At 38.4% G+C, this 27688-nt stretch overlaps 1 protein-coding gene across 10 annotated transcripts; it reads right to left on the bottom strand.

Annotated features, from left to right (window-relative positions):
• Positions 1-18118: 18118 nt before the first annotated feature.
• Positions 18119-27688, bottom strand: arl13b (ADP-ribosylation factor-like 13b). 10 transcript variants are annotated; one of them, XM_044187143.1, is made up of 11 exons: positions 27581-27688; positions 27050-27177; positions 24716-24786; positions 24107-24356; positions 23512-23617; positions 23094-23296; positions 22472-22586; positions 22205-22355; positions 21361-21483; positions 20441-20509; positions 18119-19727 (listed from the first exon to the last, which is right to left on the bottom strand). In XM_044187143.1, exons 2-11 carry the CDS (start codon positions 27106-27108, stop codon positions 19651-19653), a joined length of 1224 nt encoding a protein of 407 aa, XP_044043078.1. In that variant the 5' UTR covers positions 27109-27177; positions 27581-27688; the 3' UTR covers positions 18119-19650. The 10 variants fall into 10 exon arrangements, with proteins under 10 accessions (XP_044043078.1, XP_044043077.1, XP_044043081.1 ...); XM_044187142.1 differs by having other exon boundaries at positions 27463-27626; XM_044187146.1 differs by lacking the exon at positions 27050-27177 and having other exon boundaries at positions 27581-27657.

Genomic DNA, 27688 nt, shown 5'->3' with positions numbered 1-27688 from the left:
AAATGGGTTTAAAAAATGTTTAATCTGCAGGGTGCTTTTACTTGTAACAGTACTTAAGGCAGGAGGGAACACAGCCAGTGGACAGAGAGCTATTTACAATTGATAAAATAGTGGGACCAAGCCTCTTTGAGAAATCTGGAAGGCATAAAATCTGAAGGACTCAATGAAGGCTTTCATTTGGCCATTGTGTCCTTTAAAGTGCACAGTGACAGGGCCTGAAAGTCATAGAGCAAGGCAGTGGGTTTGCAGTATGGAGAAGAAGGGTCACCGGTGACAAGACGAATCTGGAGTTTTATTTCATTTATTTTGTTTGTGAAGAAGGATAACAATTGCTCACAGATCACTGGGGTGTCTTCAGTTTGTTGGCTAGGAGCAGAGTTAATTACAGATTCAATGGTTTTGAAAATAATTCTGGGGTTATGACGGTTTGTTGTAATGATGTTGGAGAAATAGGAGGAGTAAAAAGGAGAGCTTGAAGGAGTTGAAGTCACAGTGGTCAAAAAAGAATCAGAAAGAGATGAAATGCCAAATTTTGGAAATGTTCCAAGCTAGAAATATACCTTGGACACAGACTTTACCTGTCCAGATTAAAGGAATAGTTAAACATTTTGGAAGATATGCTCATTTGCTTTTTTTGACTCTTTTTTTGAGACTTAGATAAGAAGATCAATACCACTCTCAAGTCCGCACGGTAAATATGAAGCTGAAGCCAGGAGACATTAGCTTAGCTTAGCAAAAAGATTGGAAACAGAGGGTAACAGCTAGCCTGGTTCCAGCACCTCTAAAGCTCACTAATTAATACATCTTGTTTGTTTAATCTGTACAAAAACCAAAATGTGAAAACAAGATTACAAGATATATAAAATACAAGATATATACATAAGACACATACAAACAAGATATGATGTGTTTATTAGTGTTTTGTTACCTTTGGACAGAGCCAGGTTAGCTGTTTCCCCGTTTCCAGTCTTTGTGCTACGCTAAGCTTACCGGCTGTTGCTGTTGATTCATATTACTGTCCAGGTAGGGTTGTGGTATCAATCTTCTCATTTAACTGTCAGAAAGAAAGCGAACAAGCATATTTACCAAAATGTTTAAATTATTCCTTTAAAGCCAGATAATGAAATTAAAAGTCTTCTTCCTCCGTTTATCTTTGTTATGCCTAGTATGGGTATACAGTATAATGGCTGTTTGTTCTACAGCATGGACTGCAGTAATGTTATCCATTAGTTTCCATCTTAATTTATTATTTCCAAAGATGAAATTCTATGTTGGTGTTCAAGCAGCAACAAAAGCAAAGCAAACATTTAAACCTGTCCAATTTCTTACAATTAGAGGAAAGTGCTTTCATAAAACATGATGCATGGGAGATGCTGAAAATCCCATCACCCCCAAACCTCTTCGATAATAAAAGTGGGCAACTCAGGGGAGGAAGGCTGGAGGAATGCTTTATAGAGTTAGGGTTAGAGTTAGGCACCTGGACACCAAAGACCTGAATGTGTAATTTTTCTCCTTTATTTTAGTCTGAATAAATTTACTTTGTCTTAAGATCTTGATTGCTAATTTCAGCCAGACAATTGGACTTGGGTCTTATGACGCCTGTAACACTTTATGTCTGCGTGATGAATTTAATGAGTTTAGTCTTTGTGGAGAAAGATAACCTTCTAAAATGACAATCCCAGATAAAAAAGACTTTGACTCTGCTCAAACAAAATAACAGCAAATGTCATCCCTGAGGTCCAGTGGCTGATGATAGGTTTGATGTGCAACTCTCTGATTTTGGCTGGGTCTGATTTAAGGCGATATTTTCCAGACATCTACACTATGCATGCCCAACGCTTCACAATGCTTGTGTCTGCAGTGCTCATCAACATTATGATCTAGTCTGCATAGCCATATTGCACTTTGATACATTGACTGACTGTACTGCATTTACAATTAGAAAATAGAGTCTTAAATGGCTAACAGCTTTTGTCACTGAATGTTTCATGTCACCAGAAATATGGCCAGGTCAGGTCTTCAATCATAAAATGAACTAAAACTAATAACTGGCCATTCAGTTAACCCCTACCCCAAACAGCAGTAATCCAATCATAGTTTAGCAAAGCCTGTGAAGCTTTGTATTTCTCCACATGTTGAAGTGGTACTGTAGCATGGTAATGTAGCAAGAGTGATACTCTGTATAAAGAGTTTGGATGGTGGCTCCAAAACCAAAAACACAAGAGCAAAAGTGTAAGTAATTGATTCAACAGTGTGTTTTTCTGCTGCAACCAGCGTTACTTCCAAGGCCAGGGACATTTCATACTACATTATTTTATGGGGTTACAGTTATATAATACATTTCACGACTAGCACATCCGCTGTGTAGTATTTCCCAATTGTGTGGAAACCGACGGTGGTGAAAGAAGTACTCTTAAGTAAATCTTTTACTTAAGTAAAAGTAGCAATACCCCAGTGTAGAAAATACTGTTACAAGTAAAAGTCATGCATTAAAAACTTTACTTGTTTAAAAGTACAAAAGTATTAGCATCAAAATATACTTAAAGTACCAAAAGTAAAATACTCATGATGCAGAATGGTCCAGTTCAGAATAATATATATTATATTATTGGATTATAATTAGTGATGCATTAATGTGTCCATCACTTTAATGTTGCAGCTGGTAAAGGTGGAGCTTATTTTAATTTTAATAAAACTTTGCATACTACTGGGTAGCTTGTGAATTTCCCCCCAAGGGTCAATAAAGTCTTATCTTAACCTATAATAATCAGATAATCATTGTTTATTTGTTGAAAATATTTTGTAATAATAAGCAGAATCTGTAAAGTAACTGAAGCTTTCAAATAAATGTAGTGGAGTAAAAAGTAAAATTTTTGCCTCTGAATTACAGTTGAGTAGAAGTATAACATAGCAGAAAAAGGAAATACTCAAGTGAAGTACTTAAGTACCTTAAATTGTACTTAAGTACAGTACTTAAGTAAATGTACTTAGTTACTTTCCACCACTGGAAGCCGATCCTAGATGCTAACTTTACCCATGTTAGTTGAGATAGCATTACATTCATCAGAAACATTAGTATTCATCCTAAAAGCTTACTTTCTTGTCACGTTAAAAGTGAAATATACTGGCTAGAAAAACAAAGCATAAATATAACCTTTGTTATGGGGTTATAACAGGGTTGTGTTAGAATTAAATAACAGTCTGATCTATCTGCCAAATTATATCCATTAACTGCCAAAATGTCTTTGTTTCCTACTCCTGCACTGAGTTTATGAAAAAGAAAATCACCTACATGGTTAACTGGTCATGTAAACTGCATGAAACAATGGACTGGATCTGCAGGGTGTTTGTTGGGTTGAGCTTCCTACCCACGCAGCTCCAGGTCACACACTTCCTGAGGACAATAACACACAACAACAAAACACCCATCCTTACCACACACCTGTTGTTCTTCTTCTCAGGTGAGGAGTTCAACCTTGTGTGACCGCTCTCCTCGCCCACTCTTTTCTGTAACAACACAATTGGCCCGTCACACTTAGCGTAATTCTCAGAGAATTGTTTTCCTTTCCACAGGTTTTAGTCCGCCCACACTGTCCACTCACAAATTACTTTTGATTTGCTCATTTCACATCTGGCCTTGCAATATCAGACTTAAAATTGGATTGTTCAGCCAAAATGGCTTTGTGGGTTGTCCACTGGAACGGGTCCCAAAACATCACAATGAGGAACAGAGGTAGGTATTGATCGAGATGAGTACAGCCCTCCAATTGCAAGGCTGGTCTAGCTGTAAGCACAGAAGTAACAATTAAGGCAGAGACTCTCCACTACAGGAAGCTTTTTGTACTCACATTTGTGATCTTTTTGATTTTATGTACTCTTACAGGCATTGATTTTAATGAAGCTTGTTCATTTACTAGTTATGTGCATTAATCTCCCTATGTTAAATTTGCTATGTTCTCCTGTTCCTTAGACCACAATGTCTTTGTCGCTTTTAGATCCCTACCTCACAAGTTTGTTTATTTTAATTCATGTATATGTGAGAATATGTAGGTGTAAGTGTGTTTGTATATATGTATGTAAATGTCTCATCTCTTTTTAACAGATGTATTTTTTTTGTGCAAACAAATAAATAAAAAAAACTGCGGGTTGTGCTAATTGTTGTATGAGTTATTCACGCCAATCATATGCTAATCAGGTACTTAACAGTGATGAGGTAGATGCAGCCAGAAAACAATAGGCCTGATTACTGATTACTGGGCCATCTTGGAAACAATTAGGTCAGTTTCAGGTGAAACTAGCTATTAACAGATACTCAGGTAGATTCCTTCCTGAGGGCAGGGCTTATGTAACACAGAGTATCTTAAATTTCCAGTTCCCATCCCATTTTTTCACAATTGAGAATGACTTCCGGATGGGAGCCGAAACGTCTTGATTCTGAAAACCGTGTCCAGATGACTACGACTGAAACCTTTTCTACGATGTATGAGTTATTCAAAATGTTGCAGAAATTGGCTATTGAAAAGGTTTGTTGACAATGACATTACAACTCAATGCTTTATCACAACTTTAACGAATTTCATCATCACAACATCATATGATATTTCTTCAGTCAGACATTATGAACAGAGATTGCGCATAATAAAGAATTTTAGGGAATATTCAGTGTTATTTATATAAAACTATAATACAGGATTCGGAAAGTAACGTATGTTAAGATGATCCTGATTAGCTTGAAGTTATGTTTGCAGGAGTATTCATGAAGAGTTTAATATATTTTAGCAGGAGGTGAGAATTTGAGAGTTTTTGCATTGACTGCTTTACAATGTAAAATCACATTGTTAGGGTAGTGCTTTATCAAAACAAAATAGAGGTGAAAGAGTAAAATAACGCAACAGGTTGATGAACAAGCTTTACTCTGTTTTTCCCTTTTTTGGCTTCTTCACTGATTACTTTCTTACAGTTCAAGAAGACAAGCTAGCAAGGCTAACAAAAATTAGCAGAATGATGTCTTGGGCTGTTTTCATCTGTCATATGATCCCCTCTGTGCAGGTCATAGTGGTCTCCATTTTGTCTTTAGCTACCAAGATGCAACAATTTGTTCCTTCTGCTACTCCACCATTTCTTCTTTTTTTTCACAACCTTGTTTCTGCTGCTGTAAATAAATCCAATTTCCAAGACCTTGAAGTGACTCAGTGTGTCTGTGAACTTGGGGAGCCAAAGATGAAAAGCGTGTCTGATGCATCTTGTTAGATGCCCTTCCCTTTACAATAGCCTATATTTATGTGCCATAATTGCTACACTTGTGGCTTAAATAACCTTGGAGGATTAAACATTTAAGGTCATACATCAAACATTAATGATATGATTACTGCTGCATTACTGAACTGTATTATGCTGTTGAGTGGCAGGAAAAAGCCACACAGGTAGGGTCACTTGAGGTGTACAGACCAACTCTATAAAACATACATCTCCCCTCTGGACAGAATCACTCTCCCCTCTGTGTCTGATTCACCCCTCAGGGAGCAATCACTCTCCAGTACCTTCAATACCTTTCTAGACAGTTGTTTTCCTCTGCCTATCAACATCAGAAACTATACTTCTCTTGTTTCGCTTAGTTTTGATTTGCCTTGTTGCTTTGATTTGACAGTAATTCTCTGCCTTCATCTGCTCTCAGAATCAGACATTCAACCACAGCCCACATGCATTCATCATGCAAAATAATGATTTCCTATTTCAACTTGAATTTACTGCCCAAGTAGAGTATCTGGCCATGCTGAGAATGTGTGACTTGAATATATTTTTTTGGTTTTCTGGGGTCAGGTCAGTGTAATTTAAAACTGCTCTAATCAATCTTTTTATATTAACTATGGATCTGATTACTTTGTGTAATATGAAAGGGGTAGTGACAAACCCACAGAGCATTATCACCTGACTCTACAGTTCCCCTCAGCTCTATTAGCATCTTTTAGCGCATTGTTGTTTTTTTTTTGGTTTTACGGTCAACTTTACTGTTGTGGTTCAGTGCACCCTCTCATCAACCCTAACCCTAATTATCAGAAGCAACAGGCAGCTGTTTTCAGAGGGGGAAAAAACTCTGATAAACCCACTGTAAGCTAGCAGTAAAATTAGCAACTAGCTAGTGAACATAGTTGAGCATTTAGCTGCTAAAGAACAAGATATTTCCCTCAGGAGATGAAATAGATTAAAGAGGAGCTAAAAGGAAAGTAAATATTGGACTTACATTCATCAGGTGGCTAAAAATATGACGCCAGATGAAGGTTGCTCCATGTCTGCCGGTTGTGTAAATAGGCGACTGGTTGCTAATACGCTAGCCATATCAACTTTGTACCATAATAATGTCAGTGCGCCCAAGTGGTCAAAAAAACTATGCTTCAAAGAGCTTTAGTTATTATTGGTAGCAGTAGCAGTAGTATCATAATTTAGTATTTTGTAGTTGTTTGTCTTTCAAACAAAAGCTAATGTTGGTCATTTGGTCAACTGGTCATTTTCAATCAGAGTCTAATTGAACAGTTTGACTTAATTAGGGACTCATGTTGCAACAGGTGAAAATAATTAAGGATGTGTGACTGATTGATTGAAAGTAAGTAAGCAAGTAAGTGAATTTAATTTCTAGAGAACTTTTCTAAACCACAGTTACAAAGTGCATCACAGGTGCACATGAAATCCATTTTAAAAATGACTGGGAATGGTCAAACATGGAGAATTAAAACAAAATAAATTCTATATACGTAGCGTTTAAAGCACTAACTTAGCTGTCCTGAGTTTGTTTCACATTTAACAGCAGTTGGTTGCCAGGCCTGAGGGGTCCTGCTGCAGAATATGGATCAGAAAAGATCAGAAATATATAAGAGATAACAAACCATGAAGGGCTTTAAAAGTAATCAAAAGACTAAATTAAACTGAAAAGGAATCTTAAACTGAAGTGTCAAAGGAATAGGGAGCCAAAGTAATACAGCCAGGACTAGACTTACCTAAAAGCCAAATAATGCAGCTGCTGGCTGAGGGGTTATGTCATGTCTTCAAATACTATAATAATTCAGAGTGTTTTAGGTACCTGACCGCTCCCTAATGATTTCTTTTGGCTTTCCTAGCCTCCACTGTCTGCTAGCAAGCAATAATGGCCCGATTCTGTCTTTCAGTGGGAAAACAATTGTCTGTTTGTGTGTGTGTGTGTGTGTGTGTGTGTGTAGGTGTGTAGGTGTGTGTCAAAATCACACTTTAGATTAATCTCAGCTGTGTGCATGCTTGCACATTAAATGTTGACAGAGATGAAAATGCACACCAACCAAAGAAAGCCTAAAAAGGATTGACACTGACTATATTGTTGTTTGAATTTTGGTCAGACAAAGATCCATATTTGTGATTTTTATAATTTTTCATTTTTTCTGACAGCAAGAGAAATAAAATTAATTCCTAAAAGATCTCTTTAGTGTTGTACTGTCTATTCTAGCCAAATGATATCATGCTTTTCTTTGCTCAGCGTTTCTCCCCATCACCTGATTTGCACCGCAGTCGTTCAATGACACACATGAAATACACAAAAGACACAAACACATACACAATTTACCACCCTGTGACAGTCTATTCACCTCTATTAAATGTCCTTAAACCTTGACCTGTAAGCTACCTCAGACCTATACCATCGTATCTAATCAGCAGCTCTGCTGGGTGTATAAACCAATACTTTATTTCCTCTCAGGGTGAGTCCTGTGCATATTGATGCACCCACAGCTGTGCTTTAATTAAAGTGGCACTGATGACCTGTTGAGCCTTGATATTAAATGCAGAGGTGCAGGGTAGAGTAAACCTGCATGATCCCTTTTTACTCAAAGCTGTGGCAGATATTTATGAAATAAAATCAAAGTTTACATTATTACAATTATTAGTATTGGACCTTGTGAGAGAATGAGAAAGGGAGCTTTAATCCATGTATTGTTTTTTTATGTTATTGGTGGTGGTTTATCTCATGGGGGGATCACCAATTTGAACTCACTTGCTGTTTCATTTCTCTCAAAAACAGCAGGAGATGTTCTATACTGTGAGAAGATACTAACTAACGTATACAAATATATTAAAACGGTGCCCTCAAAACTCTCAAGCCTTGTAAAGAACTACTTAGATTTATTTGTGTTGATCTAAATAAAGCATAAAAGATATTTCTGAGCTCAAATATAGTTGGAAACTGATTTCAGGGAATGGTTTGAAAGGAGTAAAAAAGTTATTCTTTAAAAGTGAAGAATAAGACACATTTATCAATCATTTTACGCCAACTCACAGCAAAGTGGTGGAGTAACCTTCAAGAGCAGCTCGCAAAAAATCACATGATACTGTACGAGCCTGTATGATATATGATGAAAGAAAGAAAACTGTGATTGAAAATTGGCTGAAATGCAAACGCAAGAAAACCAAACTGGAGAATTCCCATGTTTGCTGCTAGTTGATGAGGTACATCACAGAAAACCCTGAAGCAAAGTCAAGTTCATACAGTGAAAATGTATGGAAAGTGATTACAAGCAGCAGATTACCTTGCACATTCATTCCATGTCTCAGGAGCAGTGTGCTTGTCTCTGTACTGCAGCTATCTAAGACCCCTAAAAGCTCTTAACCAACTTAACAGACCTCTGGAGCTATCACATGAAAAGAAATGTGCTAAATTGCTTTTATTAAGTCTGTGAGTAGGAGTAAAAGTGAAGAAATTTTCACTTTTAGCAGTTTGATAAATATGGGCCCTGAAGCAAAACTCAATGCCAGTCCATTGCGTGCTATGTTTACCCAGGTGTAGAGGACTCCTGCACAGAAGAGCACTTGTCACTTGTATTATCTGTCAGATTGAGGCTGACGTTGGTCTGCGCTCTTTGACCCAACTAAAGAAAATGCATTCTTCTTTGCCAGACCACAATAATAAAGCAAATTTTTTCGGTTAATTGCCCAATACTATCAGAACAATACTGCTGTTCAAAGTCACCAAAACATTTGTTCAGGCCTTCTTCAAAACATACACACCTATTCTAACATTTCTTGCTCCCGTATTGCCTCATACCCGGCCCTGATGTTCCCTCAAGCCGCCCTCAGTGCACCCTCACACCGTCCTGTCACTCAAAGGCAGATGGCTTCATTTATGTTGAGCTTTCTCACAATCCTGTTACACTCTCAGTGTGGCTCCTCTCTATCCCCACTCACACTTTTAGCCCCTGTTTTGCTGAGCCTGGACCAGATATACCACAACCTTCCTCTGCTCCTTTTTCACCTTTATCTCCTCTGTCTCTTCCCCAAATTCCACTCGCCCATTATTTGCGTTTTTTCCTTTCTTTTCTCTATCACTCTTCCTGCGAACACCTCATTATCCCTTATCTGCTTTTCTTATTCTCTCTCCGATCTCTCATTGCCTTTTCCTCCGTAATCTCCCTCTTTTTACTGCTTCTTTACATCTCCTTCTGCCATTTGCTAACCTCCACTTTTTTTTATTTTACTGACCTCAGTCAAACCTTGCATTGTGTCCTTATCAGGTGTGCTAATACCAAACGCTGAGAAGATGTTGTGGGAAATGAATTGACTAACAGTAGAGTGCATGTGGCGCATTAATCTATTGTTTTTGATGAGTACTTACTGCATGCAATGAGGCTACTGGATCAGAAATGATATCATAATGTGACATTGAAATAGGTCCACGATTAGTACAGCCGAGTGCATTTGTAGATAAGGGCACTAGATAGCTAGGGCTTCGGCTCTAGTGCTTTGCAGGGCAGTTTCTTCATTTACATTAACTGTATTCATCTTCACCAGTAGGTGCAAATTGCTTTTGTGGAATCAAGCCTGAATCTCATGAGCCAGCACTTCTAAGCCTTTTAGTAGTCACAATGTGAGACACTCCAGCCGGTGCCAGTCCTCCATCAAAATCACTGTTAGTAGGTTGAAAAACAAAATATTTTTATTTGCTCATTTGTTGTAAAAATTAAAAATTGCTTTAACTGGGATTTTGTGAAAGGAGCTAAACCTAGGACTGCCTTAGGGCTGCAACAAATGATTATTTTGATTAACAATTAATTATTCAGTCAATAAAATGTCAGACATTTTTCCCCAGAGCCCAAGGTGACGTCTTTAAACAGCTCTTTTTGTCCAAACAACAGTATTAACCCCAAAGGCATTCAATTTTAAATAATATAAAGCAAAGACCAACCTGACCAACATGCAAACTAACAGTAAAGCAGGTGATAATGCCCCTACAGGGGATACACAGTAAAATGGAGACACAGCATATAAAGGACTTTCGAGTTATTAAATTACCTTTGCAACACTACATAAAGGTGGGTCATATTGAATTGCAATTAGCAGCATTTGTCAACTATAAAAGAGGTCTAGGAATCAGCAATTTGACATGTGTTTTTAAAGAGAGATTAGTCAACTAACAGTGTCTACTTTTTCTGTGTCCTGTGTATGATAGTAAACTCGGTATCTTTGGGAAATTGTTAATTTTTCACATTTTTCTGACGTTTTTTTCGGACAAAATAATTATCAGCAGGTTGATCAATAATGAAAATAAGCATTAGTTGCAACCCCATATGAAATACCTTTATAGTAGTAGTTGCAATGGGGATTTCAGTTGCTTTAAAGTCCAAGTGTTAACACTGTTTTGTCAACAATGGTGCTGTTGTAAGTCCTCGTCCCTTCACCTCAATACAAATACTTCAGTAACACTTCACCCTTAAGCTCCCCTGCTGGCAGCCTCTCTGTATGTAACAGCATTAAATGCACATTTAACCAGCCAATGTGTACATTTAGCAGCTGCTATGTAGATGTGAACTCCTCCAGGAGCTCAGTCAAAATCTGCTCATCACATGCTGCAACTTTCCGCTTTTTCTGCCCTGTTTAATTACATAATGAGCCATTACATGGCTTCCATTAAAGGATGAAAGCCTGGTGCTCTTTAGTTAAAACCAGCCTCCAGCTCCTGGCTGAACACAGTAGATTTAGCCTCTCCTTAGCAACGTTTTGTTACTTTATTGTAAACAGGCTTAGGTCAGGTACTTAGTCGGCCCTGGAAAAATCTTAAAAGACGCCATTCAGCCCAGATGAATAGCAAGACTGTCGTTAATAGTGTCCAAGTATTCCCGACTCTGTGTGCTATTAATGTCAAGCAGGGATCACTGGAGCTGCATTGCCCTCTGCAGGCAATAAGAAATGTCTGCACAGGGTAAAAAACAGAACAGCAGTGATTCTCTGTATACTCCCTACAGGCTCAACCTACTGCTGCGTAACCCCCTCCAGCACACAAGCACACTCAATTACCTATTACCTTTTCTATCCCATTTTAAAGACAGATGCACTTGTTCATTATTTGCTCTTTATTTAACCCTCAGGGTTCCATGATAGGTTGAGTTCCGCTGACACACAGCACACCGCTGGTATTTATTAAAAACTTGTTACACTGCACAATAGAGATCCACTACTGATTATTCTAGATACCACACACACAAATACTCACACAAAGAAGAACAGAGTGTACAGCACTGGCCTTGTTACCTATTCCCCACTAGACTCTGGTGTATGATACAAGATCAAAGGCACAGGAGTTGTATAGCGACGACTTATCATCATAATGTGTCCTAACACTGCTCTCTCCTTCAGATGTGGATTATTTGTCTTCTTCACTGTCTTATTTTAATAGCACAGGAAGAGAGTAGGAGCTTCCTGCAGTGACCAGCTGCCTGCAGCAAGCACTGCATTTAAAGAGATACAGTATGGTGTATGATAAATGATAAGATGGAAAACTAGTATCAAAACAGCTTCAGGAAAATGTTTGAACAGATGCCAGAGAGATATTTGGGGCCAGATTTGACAGAGATCACATTTGCAGGTGTCATTTTGCCACATAGATATTCAATTCTGGTGAATACTAAAATGTTTGAGGGAATTTCTTGGTTGTGTTTGCACAAAAAAACAAGTGTACATTTCCCAATGTACTGTACATTTTTAAGGATCAGAACTTCCACATATTGAGTGGATTTAATAGCCACAGGTTTAATCTGCAGTCAGTGTGTCCATCAGCCCACATTTGTCCCTGAGCGAGGCACTGAATGCCTCTCTGGTTATTTATTATAAGCTGCTTCATTGGAGCTTCAGTACTCTTTCAAGGTGTGATAGGGAGCATGCTGGCGCCAGCTTCGTGGGTGCTTGAGCTCTGCCGATATTTTCACTCCCATCCCTGAATTCCAAATGATAAAATTAATCTAAATTAGATCAGATTGTATTGAGTATCCTGGTGTGAGATCATTTGTCTCATAAAGTCACAATGTACAGATACTTTAGTTTAGTCCAGTGGTTCCCAATCTAGGGGTAATCCAGGCCCCCTCCAAAGGGTCACAGGATAAATCTGAGGGGACGTGAGATGATTAATGGGGCAATAAACAATAAAGATACAAATCTGTACTCATTTTTTGGACTTTTCTCTGAGCTTTGCTTCTTTTTGTTAATTGTTTGATAATTTTACCATGTTTGGCCTTCAAATGAAATGAAATGATCAAATGAAACAATGTGAGACGTTCAGAGGTAAAATCACTCTTTGGTAGAAATGAAAACAAAGGCAAAAACAGTACAGTATTGAAGTAAATGTACTTTGTCACTGCCAGCTGCATCATACCTGAATGGTACAACCAGGAGTGGTCTGAAGGTGGAGATGCAGAGTTGAGTGCAAGTGGGCACTGGCAGAAAAAGAGAGGGAAAAATGATAACGAATGCATGATAGAGTCTGCTGTTAGAGCCACAGAGGTCTCATGTAGGTGTTGTGGCACAAGAAAACATCCGTGTGATTTTGATCTGCTGCCAACTTGCCTGGAAGACTAAAAACTGAAGAGTGAGGACAAAAGTTGGAGGTATAAGACATCCTGTTGGTCAAAAAATGATCTCATTGCAGAGGAAGAGAGTCTGTGCTCTAATACACTTGATAACTACAATGACTGATTAACTTTTTATTGTATTATTACTGAGATATGCAGTATATATGAAGTGGTGATACAAAGATATAGTTTTTTGATTGATTACTGACATTTCACATGAAATTTAAAACATTTCAGATCACTTACAGTACAGTTCATTTGAAATATGGAGGTCTCTCTCCCCTCTGGCTCTAGCTGAAAGGATACAGAGGTGAAAAACAGACCACGCTCTCTGGAAGATATTCAGAAAATAGTCCAGTGAAGTTGACTACATTGTGAAATATGCAATGACCGACGACCATGATGGAGAAGTGGCTATAAGCTGATTTTCTCATTTTCCTTCTGGTTTAGCCAAACAAAAAGCATAGGCATTAACAGGGAAGCTCAAAACCTTACTAATTTATGTTGCCAGACAGATGCAGCTCAAGTTCTGCTTTGGTCTTTATTTTATAGGATACTACAGCTATTTTTTCTACAGCTGCATTATTTTGTCTTACTTTGATATTTTGACATACACAAGTACACAAATCCTTAAAAGAGAAGACTGAAGTGTGTCCATACTTTTCTCTTTGTCACCAAATCCCATGAAAAGACCTAAACCAACAATGTGTTAGTCCATCTCTCAATACGTTTCGATTTCTCTACCCTGTCTGTGGCACTCAAGCCCATTGGTTCCTACTGAAGATGTAAATCTTTAAAAACGGGTCACAAATATATAGAGTTGAAATGTTAAAAAAAAAGTAATTTATATAAGGCTCAGTAATTTCCTAAAATAACTTACTCATACAGGAGTAAATAGTGCATTGTCAGGGACTAATTTCAGCTGCGGATTAATACACATTTGGCCTAGTGAGTATTTCTGGCAGCAGGACGTCATTCATTGTAATGAAGGAACATGTCACCCAGTGTAACAGTTTTTAGATCATAATTTAGGTATATGGAAGAGAAAAATTCACTTGACACTAAATAAATATACTTTTACACAATTACAATTAAATCTCAACATGATAACACTTGTATGAACTATTAAATTCTAAAAGTTGTATGTGATTTCTGTTAAACAAATATCCAACTAATAATGTGATGATAGCATTTAAAGCAAAAGAATTGCTTGGATAGGATTGAGTTACTGTAAATGTAAAAAAAAAGAAAAAAGAAGCTAGATCATTTCACCCACTTGTCTTTATCTTAAGAAAAAAAAGTCGATTTTCAGACTCAGTTCCAGAGTAAATGTTTCCTCCAGCCATGTGTACAGTTTATGCAGCATTTCAGTCAATGAGCAATGACCAAAACAGTTCCCTCACTGCTAGCAGCAGCGTTACCTGATGTTATTAAGGCCGCCATATGAGATAGAGGGCAGCGCCAGAGGGTAATATGTGACCAAGTCCAACATGCTACGTGTAACATTTTCACATGAATGGCAGCCCTACTGGCAACACAACTGCCCAAACAGATTTCATCTCAGTTCACAGCCCTTTTGCTGCTCGCTGTTGCCAAGTGATTTAACACAATAGTGATTCAACCTATTCCCTGCTCGTGAAAGCTTTAATGTTTGCTGTTTTAAACTCTCAGAGCCTGCTGCTGTAGGTCGTTCCCGGGGAAAATGTTCTGGCAGGCGCACAGGAAGTGATGCGTTTTATATTTCCAGCAGCAGCAGTGTTATTTGGAATAAACAGAAGAATAAAAAAATGGTGATGGACGTATTTTGATTGAGAGGCAATCTCTAGGAAGTGACACCACAGCATTGAGCACTTAGCACCAAAGGTGTCTCAATTATTTTAAATAAACACTAAAATAATTATACAGCACCTGTGAAGTAACTGGCTCCTCTTGTTTCATCCACAAAGGGAAGCACTTTTAAATTTCCAATTCTCCTGAGCTCAAACAATATTGTCTGTTGCATGAAAAGATTTCTAACCAATTTTCCAAGTTGTGATTTTATTCACCTAATATTGTTATTCTGTTTCTGTATATTGTAATGTTACTACTGTTATTTCTGTCTATACTCAATATGACATCTACTGCATGTGGAGTTTTTCTTTATCTGAATTGAGAGTATGGATGTCGTATATTGTAAAGATTGTAAAGCTATTTTGTGAATTTGGGTTATATAAACCAAAGTGACTTGACTTGACAGTTGAGATCTGGTGAATGCCATACGATTCGCATCATTTTCACACTCACCATACAAACCATTCAGTGAGCCCTCTTACGTAAGCATCTGCCTTTGTTATGTTGTTTAGTTTTGTCCTTCACCATGTCACCCATCACCCATATATGCCACAGAGTCTGTGCAAAGTGAGCTTTTTAAGTGAAAAACACAGTAAAACAGCTCTTCAGTGTTTTCTTAAGGGCCACAGAATAAACTTGATGTCAAATAGACATATTTCCAACGCAGCTACAATGGAGTTTGATAGCAGAACATTTTTATACGATCAAACTCTGCACCTAGATTTGCACAACAATACAGAGAGACATCCATTGTAGAAGAGGAAGAGATACCAATTTCTCCACTGGCAAAATCCTCAATTGACTAAATGGCAATGCAGCCTCTTTTTATAATCCTCCAGCTTTCGCAACTTGGTGCATTTTTGTCATTTTAACAATTGTATAGGCAACGTACTGGCGACGCTTTTCCTGGACATAAAAACTTCCTCTCTCCTTACTTAAAACTTGCTCTCTGCAGACTTTCGGGGGTTTGCTGAAAGGTATTCTGGGTTATCATAGAAAATCAGTAACTAAAACAGATGCAGACAAGCAGATTTTTTGGGGGGAAAGGAAGTAAATTACAACACTTCATCACAAAATCGCTCCTGGGATGGACTGGACGTAACAGATTGATTTCAAAGAGTGCAAGCATAATGAGGAGGGGATTGATGGTTGAAAGCATCTGCTTAAGGGCACCAGTGCATCTGCCGTCCTCGTCCTGCAGGAAACAGCACCATTGCACGAGTCGTGACATCACTCACTTAAATGAAGCCTGTCTGTATTTCGACAACAGGGAGAATAGTAATGAGACGGCACATTATTGCAATGTTCTGGTTGCAAGTGACATGGCCTGTAGATGCTGCCAACAGATGTTTGACAATGTCTAAATGAGGATACGGAAGAGCAAACTATTTTTAGCGGAAAGCAGATTGCTGAAGCTCATTTTCAAATAGTCACATACATTTAAAAGCTACACTTTCCTCTTTTTAGTCCTAATAAAATGCTGGCAGATAATTCTCCCCCTGCTGTCTCTGACAACAGAAGTAATACAGAGGATGAGGCCAGCCCACTCATCAGCACTTTGTAAATGTGTAATTACTTTGTCAACAAGGGATTTAAATCGCCTACCATCCTTTAAAGAATTGATATAGTTTTACATTTTGTGTTATCCATCATTTAGGAGCAGGTTTCCCCTTTTTTTCATTCTCATTTTAGCATGAAGCTTTGGTTGTTTTATTATACAGCCTAATTCCACGCAGAAGAATGTTTTGCCCTCAGGCAGTTTAATTTGTATTAGAGACAGATCACTACTGTACTGTGTGATCAGAACCAAGAGATGTGAGCTGTGTGTGTTTTATTACTGTAATGAGTTCATTCAGTTCGCTGTGCTCAGAAACCATGAGGTAACTGCGATGAGGATATTTTTTAGCTGTTATTAGCAAAAATATGATCTGATTGCAAAACCACCCACCCTAAATCTGACACTGATTTGTCAAACACACACACAAACAAGTTTATTAAAAAGTTTATTAAACGTTTCAATAATGTTCCCTCTGGTTTTGATCTCTTTCATTTGATTCACTTTTGTTCTATCTGATGAGCTGTGTAACGAACCTGCTCATTCAAAGGATTGGTTCACAGATTCACACATTTTCTAAAGTAGCTTCTAAAGTCAGTATAACCAAAAAGGTGCACATTATTGTTAAAAAGCTGCAAATTGTCAGCCCTCTTTTTAAATTATCACATATTTACCACAATCCTGAGCAGTCGCTTGAGAAAGAATATATTTTGAACTTCAGCATAAAATTGTTTATAAACTGATTAGTAGAGCAAAATAGGCTTCATTTATGGTGACTGGAGATATGACTAAATATTATCTTAAGAAAATCTGTAGAACAAATCAAGCAGGAAAATTTCAACTGCTTTCTTTCTGGAGTTGGGTTTATATAGAACAGGGCCTTTTTCCCAACAGTAAGTGTTGGAGATCAGTACAAACGCATAGACAGAAACTTTCTGTTGCCTTTTTGGGGTATATATCAAAACTTCTGATTGTGCTGCTGCAGAAGTCACCTAAATCTGACAAAAAAATTGTCAGTGTTGAGATCTGGGCAAAGGCAGGACACAGTATCAGCTCAATAAGATGTAGAAGACATGTAGAAGTTGCTCGTCCCTTTAGAGGAAGTTTGTGATAGAAAACTTCTCCAAAGAGAGACATACAACCTTCAAACTGAACCTCCTCAGGGACTAAACAACGATTTTGCTATTAGATCTTTTTTTAATGTCCAAATCTTGTCTGTCACCTACATTGTTTAGCATTTCTCATTGATGACTGATTAGCATTTCGAACATTTGGTTACTCATCTGTACCAATGCTGATTATAACTACTGAAGATGTAATGTCAAAACATAATAGTACTCAGTAAAAACATTTTTGGGAGCTTTGTGGCCAAAGTTAATATTATGATCTCAGATTTTTGCTTAGCTACTGTTGCTAAGCATGGCGGTATACAATTGGCAGCCATTTTTGAAAGAATGGACATCAATTTCACTTTCATTTAGCTAACGCTCAACTGTAATATATATATATAGTTTTCAGTATTTAGGGGTTTTCGCTTCAAAAATTCCCGAATACCTCTCTTTGTGTGTAAAGCAGGCAGTCCATAGAACCTAGCCTGCAGCTAGTGTTAGGCTGTAACAATAACCATGGTCCTCATTACAAAATTACATTAACTGTGTAAGAGCCATTACCAGAAATACTGAATAAACATCAGCAGTGACAAACAGACACAGGTGTATGCTAACCAGGTGCTGGGGGATGAACCAGCTGATGATGTTCATGTTGAGCCACAAATACAACACGACACAAACACTACATTTCCAGTCTAGTGGCAGCTGCTCATAATGTAGAAATACTGCAAACAGACACATATATTGAGTCACATATAATCAGTCAAGACTATATTTAAAACATCTTTAATTGTGCTGTTATAAAATTCAAACTGGGTAGAAAAAATATTTTTTCAAACATCTAGGTCATTAACAAGAGAGTGAGTGTTGTCCTATAGATTTGAAATATAATATTGTAGTTTTAAAGTGATATTTCATGTGCTTACTTTTGCTACACACATATTCTCATGTGCTCTGACCCAATACTGGCTGCTCCAGGTGTCGGTGTAGTGATATTTTCTCCTCCCTCATCGTCCCACTGCAAACTCTTCCAACACACAGAAACTTAACTGGGGTAATGGGGTGTTCCAAGTTGTTCTGGGGTTTTTTCCAGATTTGTGTTTGTGTTTTTTGAGATGCAATTTTAGCTATTTTCAAAGTGGAAATTGGTGCAGAAGACATAAAAAGTCAGAAAAGCTGGAACAACAACAGTGCTGGCTCGCACCTCAGGGCCACCTGAGAGGGAGCAAGTCGGAGGCTGATTCCTGCCTCAAGAGAAATATCACTTTAAAAACAGATACACAGTGTAAACAGCAGAATGCGTAAAAAATCTGTAGCCCTGTAGACAAATAAAGACAAATATATTTTCATATGTTTACATTTTTAACAATAAATAAAAAGACAACACCCTTTAGGATGCTGGTAAGAGACAAATTTTCCCTATTACAGATTTAACAAGTCAGTGTTTTTCTTTTCATGGCCATAAAAACTTTACAATATGTAAGTGAAATTTCAAGACATTCATTACTAACATTGACCAATTAACAATCATGATGTAGTGTAACACTTTTCCATGTACAGTACAGCGTAGCAAATTACACCCGTTTCACATGCGAGGACAATTTCCTTGACCTCCACTTGAAAGCTGTGACTCATCCTCATTTCACATTTCATTGTTTAAAAAAAAAAAAAGAAATGTTTGACTTTAAAAAGATGATGTTTAAAGCACTCTGCTGTGAAAAAGCCACTTAAGATCTCTACCTTTTGATCTATACCGATATCATATACACCTTTGTTTACACTACAAAACCAAAAGGTGCTAAAGTAAATGAATAAAATATGATCATTTTTAATGGCGGTGTGTATACAAATTCCATTATTCAGTAACAGACATAAACATATATAAGGTTATAGTGGACACATTTACATTCTTTGTCAATTAAAAGCATTTCAGTTGGACAAATGGAGTCCATACTGTCTAACACTGATATTAACAATAAAAAATAAAGTTTCAGTCTACAGTTGCGGAAAGAGTTCAGCACCAAACGTGCTTTTGTCGAGTGAAGAAAGAACCCGACAGAAAATCAGTTCATGCAGGTTCAATGTTTCACACTGAATTGTGTCAGTTTGTGAAACCATACAACAGCTTCTGAGCAGGACTTCATTTCCCATGTTGCTCCTGTGTTTCGTGTCAGTCACACGTCAGCGCTCAGCGGGTCCCACATCAGGAGTCGTCTGTCTGCAGTGTCTCTGTATGTGCTTGTCTACACGCCGCTCGCTTTAGACACAAAGCAAAAGGGAGGACCTCAATCAGTAAAGGAGTTTAAAAAATGATGTCATGAGCATCGCCGTTAGGCCGCGGCCTGTTCGCAAGAGGCGGGAGAGGCTTCTTGTAAAATTCTGTGGAAGGGATGAAAAAAAAAAATGTTCGACTACGTTAGTAAACTACATCCATCGAGTCCTGAAATAAAAACACTGTCAATTAGAGCTCTATCTATAAACAATACAAGCAAAAAAAAGGGAAAGACATTAGCATTGGCAGCTGCTGCACAGAGGTAGATGGGATATGTAGACTGGGGGGGAAAATGTGGATGAATACACAGACAAGGCTTTGAGTTGATTAAGATGTCTGCCACCATGAAGCCTCCACACACATTCAAGTATATGCCTGGTGAGATGCGGGAGAAGAGAGAGACAGTGATGTGGGTCTGGGATACTTATTAACAGTCAACACACATCTTAAGGCAGACAGAGTTCAGTGTTTCCTCTGCAACACCACACTGAATAATCAGCCACTACTTCTGTGAAACAACCAAACCCACCAGACTTCCTCCTTTGAAAAACTAATGTAGTACAATTATATATATATTTATTTTTTTATGATAAAGCAAAAAAAAAAAAAATACAGAAACCAAATTAAACAGCGCATTACTGCACGGAGGAAACACTGATTCAGTGCCATGACAGTTAGGCAATATGTTAATCCACACAAAGACCGGGTTAGTGAGAAAGTGAATGGCTGATTTGGTTACATAACAAAAAGCAATGCATGAAATTAAACTGTGGTTAACAGTGAGGGATGAAGAATAACCGGGCTTCACAGGCATCTTTACCAGAATGTCTCGAGTCCCCGAGTGGCTCTAGTTTTGGCAGCCTAGAAACTTTGGGTGTGGCCCATCCCACTAAAAAAAAATAAAAAATAAACAAACACTGATCAGGACAAATGTGGAAAATCCTAAAAAAGAAAGTCAGAATCAAAGTAGAATCTGGTTTATCGGACTCCTTTACAGATTTTAAGGTTGCTCAGAAGGATTAGCAACAATGCATCTGACAACCTATAGCCAGACAGTGACACTCGCTACTTGCTTCATTTTATTAAAGTAGTAGTAGTAGTAGAAGTCATGATCAAGCAGTTCAACAACAAAAACATTACTTGTCACCATCCTTCCTTCCTTTCATCACTTTATCCCTGTCCTACAATGTGCTCTATTGATGTTTTCAATATGGGGGGAGGGTACTCGTGCCGAGCTGAGCTATGAGCAACCGTTTTTTCCACAGCACAAGGTAAAAAGTGTTGAAGACGTGTAGGTGGTGTTTTTGTTGGCACAAACCACAGTAGAGCCTGCTGCTTCATCTAACAGCTCACTGCGGTTGTCTCTGCTCGCAGCAATAATTAAAACTGATCCGCTGACCAAATAGTGCCAACTGTGCCCATATCTTGCTGTGTAGAACTATTTTTATTTCAGGTTGGTACCGCCAATACATTGCATTTCCTATAGCTGCTTCACAATAAAAGCCTCCCGCTGGTTCGTGGGTGTAAAACTTTTAACGTGAAGCGGCAGCAGGAGGAAATGTTCAGTTTGCATTAGCTGTATCTTAACACAGATCTGATATGACCAGTAAACAGTTAAATTAAGCTGATATTTGAAACTAGGAAGCTACAAAAGTACTTTTAATGACTTCTCTCTAGTCACCAGAATCAAGCATGTGGAAAAACAACATAACAGCAGCTCATGGTGATGCACAGACTGACCTGGAGGAGGCGGAGGGGTGGGGCTCTCTGCTGGCCCGTCCTCAGTCCTCAGTGGGTCCACCCTGTGCTTCCTCTTCAGGTGCAGCTTCCTCGTCTTCTTTTTGTCTTGCTCGCCTGTTGTGGCTGTAAATACAGAGACATTTAAAAAAGGCATGTGACCCAGGAGTTGTGACTATAAAAATTATAACATTTTCTTAAATAAGCCTGTCTTCAGTGATCAAAGAATGCAGATGTTCACACGGGATCATATTAGTAACAATCAAATAAAAGAGGAACAAAAGTGCTTTCAACACTAGACTTGAGCAATTTTCAACTGTTGCCCACTGCCATCTGCTTTCTTTTTATCCCTCAATTCATCATGTAATTATCTTCTTAATGCTCAATTATCTTTATCTGTTAGATATTCAGTACTCTGAGCTGAGTGACGAAAAAGACTAGATCTCTCTTTCAGATTTTGAAATATCTCAAACACATATTTGTTGCTGCCTCCAGGCGTTTGTTTAATCATTTGCTTTCAGAGCAAAAACAGATTTAATGTCTTGCTTTCTATTTATCTACAAGCTCCGACTTTTCCCCCCCCACATATGGTGCCAAGCCGAACCACAAGCTGCGAGGAAAGACTCTTCAAAAGGTGCCCGCTGCTCTCACATCTAGACTGATCATTTTTTACATAATTTTTTACAAAACTTGTAACTAAATATCTTGGCAGAAAGCACGTTTTATAAAGCTGATCAACTATTTGCCAAGCGATTGCAATCATGGGGTGTTATCCAATCAACCAGGCACACATAAATTAAACTAGAAATCTTGTGGTCTGAGATGGTTTCAAAGATCTATCACTCACCTGAACTGGCATTTTCCGGCATTTGTCGTGTGTCGTCTGGCTCTTCATCGTTGTCGTCCTCATACTCCTCTTCCTCTTGATCAACATCTGTCTTCGGGCTGTTGGTCCGGGCCTCCTGCAGCCTCTTCCTCTCCTTTTCTTTATCCTCATTCTGAAAGGAACAAACCAAAAGCAATCTTTCCTGAGCTCTTTGAAATACAGCTCCAACTAGAAGTCTTAAACAGTCTCAAACACGGTAATGCACCATCCCGTAGTGTCTGTACACACCTCAGAGATCGCATTGCTGATTGGTTGGAAGGGGCTGTGCATGTTTTCATCATCAGGCTCCTCTTCCTGGATCTGCCTTCCCTCACGTTCCGCCTCTTCCCGCTCCTGCTGCTCTCTGTGGACACAACAAGATGTTAACCTTTTCAGCATAACGTTACATTTAGAAAAATTGATCTGATGTCAGATTTAAGTAGTGTGCATTTGTACAAATTGGTATTTCTACCATTCAGTGGGAGTTTTCTCTTCTCGAATACAAGCAACATTTTATGTCATTTTTATTGTTACTTCAGTGCAAGAGAGCAAGGTTAAATTATTTTTTTAATGTATTGTGCAGACAGGAAGATTGCACACTTTGCCATTCTTGGCATTTTGACATTTCCACTAGTCTCTTGCTTTATTTAGCATTTCACTCTGACAATCTCTCCCAAAATACATTTCTTTCCTTATCTGTCTTTGACGTTTTTATATGCCACAAAACGGTTCATCTATTGTTTCCATTAGTACAGTGGGTTCAAAGGTTTGCAGTTAAAGTTTGATCGTTGAAACTTGATCTAATTTGTTAATTTGATTCCACGGATGTTGATCATTTTTTACAGTCCATGGGTTACCCTCACATCCTCACCTCTCTTTTCGTATCCGCTGTACTCTTTCCGCCCTCTCCTTCTTGTCCTGTTCCTCCTGAGCACGTTGCTCGGCCGTGTCCTTCTGCACACGCTCAGTAATGGCCTCGTAGTCTTTGGCAATGTTGTTGAGGAGCCACTTCAGGCCCTTCTTGATGGACTTATCAACCTTTTTGCCATAGCCTAGAACTGCAGAGCATGGCTCCTGGGATAGGAACATATATTGAGAGATAAGACCTCACTAGCACCTCTCAGTGTTGAAAGATACAACACTGAAAACACTGTCCTATGGTATGAAGAATGAACTGTTCACAAAAAACAAGCCTGGCTCTTCATCTATATATGGGTGAAACCGCAGTTAAACCACATGCCCTTAATGTCATTCAACTGCCGTTCCACAACAGGTGCACAAACACTTACGATCTGACAGAGGCACTTGTTCTCGTTAACAAGCTTCTCTAACGACAGGTTCTCAATGATGTCTGCTTCAGCCAGCGCTCCCTCCTGGTCTTGTTTGTTGGCAAGCCTGAAAGCAGAGAGGAATAAAGAGATTGAAAAAAAAAGCTAAATAAACAAAAGAAAAACTTTGCAATCCCTCTCCTGTGACTAGACTAGCTCCTATTACAACCAACTCACCCAATCTTTGAAATGAAAGTAGTTGTAGGAAAGTTATCAAACTTTGCAAGCTGTATAGTTATAGTGGCTGGAAATCATATGGAAATGTGACTCTGCCTTGATTGTGATGATTAATTAGAACACTCTGCATACCTGGAAAAATACTTTAAACTCTCTGTGCATCAACTTGTGTTTTGTGTCCTGATTACTGATTGAGCAGATGCCTCCAGGAATCAACATGTGGTGCATGTATTCAGCAACAAAATGGATCAAAGCCGGGCAATTTCTCAATTTTTTTTTTTTTTTTTTTACAGTCGCTGTATGCTTTTACCCACATTTTGAATATACAGCTTTCCAATTTTTTAGCAGGTATAATTTCCTTGGATGATGGAGCACTCACACTAGCACAGGTTTCCCTGCGATACGCGGGTGCTGGAGGACCTCGGCCATGGTGTCCCGTGTCTCCTGGATCCTCTGAACATCGCTGGAGTCCACCACAAACACCACACCATGCGACTCTGAATAGTAGTTCTTCCAGATGCCCCGGATTCTCTTCCCGCCACCCAGGTCAAAGATAGTCACCTCGAACTTGCCCTGCTTCAGGTCAACCTTGGAAAAACCCACTGTAGGAGCCACATCCTGGGGATTCTCTGAAAAAAAATTAGCAAACAGAAATCATGTTAGCAGAGACAACACGTGCTTTAAGGTCAATAAAACCTTTTCAGACAACTTCTGTAGCACAGCTTACTAAATTTTAAAAATGTAATAGCAGTGATAAAATATAAAAGCAGAGAGGCATAGCTGTCAAGCTGTTTGACATAAAATATACATAATAAATACTAAACAGAATTGTAAATGAGGCAGTTTATTCAGAGTAAACAAGATGAAGAACACGGTTTACAAACTCAACTTTTCTATTATTTATGAGGATTTTTTTAAAACAAGAAAAATGTGCAAAACACAAAACACTAAATATACATTATTAACATTTATAACAAACAGTCCTAACCTCCTTGGATTCCTCGTACTGTGGCTGTCTTCCCTGCATTATCCAGTCCCACCATAAGCAGAGTCACTTTCCTGTTGGGTAAGAAAGGGCAAAAATGAATACACATGAACACAAACATCACTATAATCCGTCAGGTCCAGAAGAAGAACCACCTGATGCCGTCTATGGTGCCCTGTGCAGTCTCCGAGCTACATTAGCTGGCATTAGCTCTCATGACGCATTTGGGGGCACAGATAAACCAATTAATAATCTGAATGCCCAACACAATCAGAGATCTGTACAGTGGACTGAGTGAGTCAGCAGTCACGTGGTCAGCTAACACAAATAAAACAACACAGAGATACGGTATATTTGCTCAAGGCAATATTAGTACTGATGGTTATTCTAATAATATTTGGCAGAGTGCGGAAGAGGCAAATTGACTTTTCTGTGTTCTGTTCACCTAGAAACATTTATACTGAGACTTACAAAAATACATACTGGTGTTGGTATTAGTCAATATGAATGTTTAAAAAACACGGTGTGTCCCTGAAAGCAACACGGGCAAAGAGAAAATACACACTCAGTCATCCCTGCAGGTGTGCATGCATGCACACACCTAGGCGGTAAGCTGGGAGGATTTTCACCACCAAGTTGCTCAGTATTTCAGATATCTTACTAATGCAAAGTTACCGTCTTAGTGGAAATTTTAATATGCAAGTGTAACAAACTTTTCTGAAAGCAATGCAAGACCATAATTTACAACACTTTTTCCTAAACAGGGGCATAATCACAGTCTGACTACATTTAAACCCAACTAACCTGTCCAAAATAAATTTTAAGTTTGACATAATTGGTCTCACAATCATAATGGAGAACCTGGAGGCACTTTTTGAAGGGACCCTTTGAAGTTTAAGAAACTTAGCACCCTATCACAACAGCAATCCTGTAAATGGTAGGTTTACATTATGGCTCCTGGCAATAAATGTGGTGTAGAAGGAAAAGGAGCAAAACAAAAAAGTATAAAACAAAGGAAGGAACTAAATCCACTGAGTAAACACGCACTGAAAAAGAGAAAGAACTGCACTGACCTAAGAAGAGATGTCCATAGAGATAAATTGTACACATAAACACAACCCGTCTACATCTCCTGGATACATACTTAACTTTGACACTTGCGCCGAAAAGACATCAACTGCACTATCCATCTAACAGTCCTCTGGAGCCAACTGGCCTTCATCAGGGCAGCTGCTTGTTGTAAACCTCCAAAAGGCAAGACACTGTCTGCCCCCAGTCCTCGCTGCTACAAACACCTCACAGCAACAGGCCAAAAGGAAGAGACCCACTGAACAGACCTGGCTGTAGGATTAGGTGAGGATTTCTGACTAAGTCCACAGGATCAGATGCTTCACAGGTACCACGTGGGTTAAGCACTCCTAATTACATTTTGGTGGTCCTGCTGCTTCAGAGTGTTTTACATGCTCTGTATCCACTCGCAGAGGGATGCTCAGCTAAAAAATAATGAGAATAATGATTGCAGGCTTAAGGCATGTTCATAAAAAGGTACAGAACAGAACAGGAACACTGTATATTTTTTTTAATCCAAGATGAACGGTAAAGTACTAACATGAATATTTTCATTATCATCAAGGAAATTCTAAAATTATATATATATATATATATATATATATATATATATATATATAATATATTCTAAAATATATATATATATATATATATATATATATATATATATATATATCTATATATATATATATATATATATATATAGGAACCAGATAATATTGGCATTTCTGCTTGACAAATTACTTAAACAATTTTGATTATCTAGTAGCTTTCTGTCAGTCAACTTAATGATTAATCAACCAATCATTACAGCTCTAATCATATCTGTAATAAGCCCCCATTATCTACCATCACAACCAACACAGGCAGTATTTCATACAAAATATTATTACAGGACAAAATGTTCGCAGTGTGCATCGGGTGCCCTTTGCAAGAGTGCAAGTCCTTTCTTTGCATTTATATGGCTGTGACGGTACAGGAGAGCTAATATATAAGCAGAATGGAAATGTATCAGGTCCCCTTTATTACTTAGGTCAAAATCCACTGAGCATAGATCTGTCTGATCTGTCAGAAGGTGTAGCCGTCATAATATTTTGTGGAAGAAAGTGGATTACAATGAACTGCTTTGACTGAAAACATCAAATCAGTCGAATAACAGTGACTACAAAGTGGACTCATTCTTGCAAACTACTGAAACAAACTGATTTAAGCTGAATGATTAGGGCAGGAGGATGAAAGATTTTGGCATCATACTATCACCTAACTTACCTTGCAGGCTCTCGCCAGCGTTTCAGCCAGTTGCAGCAATTCGCCATCAGGCTAAACATCGCAGTCCGAGTCCAGATGACTGCAATCAAGTGGTCATCTAGCCAGAAGCGTCACACCACTATCCAACCCTGTTTAAACAGCTGATCAACTCTTCACCTAAATTAGCTACATAGCGAGCTAACTCATGATAGCATCAACATTAGCAGCTTAACAAATGATCGGCGTAACCAGCGCTGAATAAAGTGGCTGTTACCATGTGTTATCGATAAACGTTATTTTAGATAACATCGATTTCCAGAACTACAAAATCCGTGTCCCGTTACCTAATGTTAGCTACAGCTAATGTAGCTAGCGATAACGGTATCTTGTTAACTCGTCTAGTTTCAGTCTCAGCACATGAGTGAGTCAGTTACCATACGAATGAAAGTTGGGCTCATCCATAAACTAAAACAGGCTTTCATATGTAGGCGAATCCAGCTACAGTTAAGTATTTTATTCACGAAACATTAGCTAGCTGTTACTCGGCGTTACCTGGTTTATAGCTTTGTTTACGCCGTCTTTTCTGCTGCTAGGCTGCAGACGTGCTTACGTCATCTTCCGTATTCAACAAATCAGCGTCGTTCCAGATTGACACAAGAG

This window comes from Siniperca chuatsi, linkage group LG24 (assembly GCF_020085105.1).
Source record: "Siniperca chuatsi isolate FFG_IHB_CAS linkage group LG24, ASM2008510v1, whole genome shotgun sequence".
NCBI lineage: Eukaryota > Metazoa > Chordata > Actinopteri > Centrarchiformes > Sinipercidae > Siniperca > Siniperca chuatsi.
Note: the sequence above shows the minus strand (reverse complement) of the source record. Positions and strands in the feature narration are given on the sequence as shown.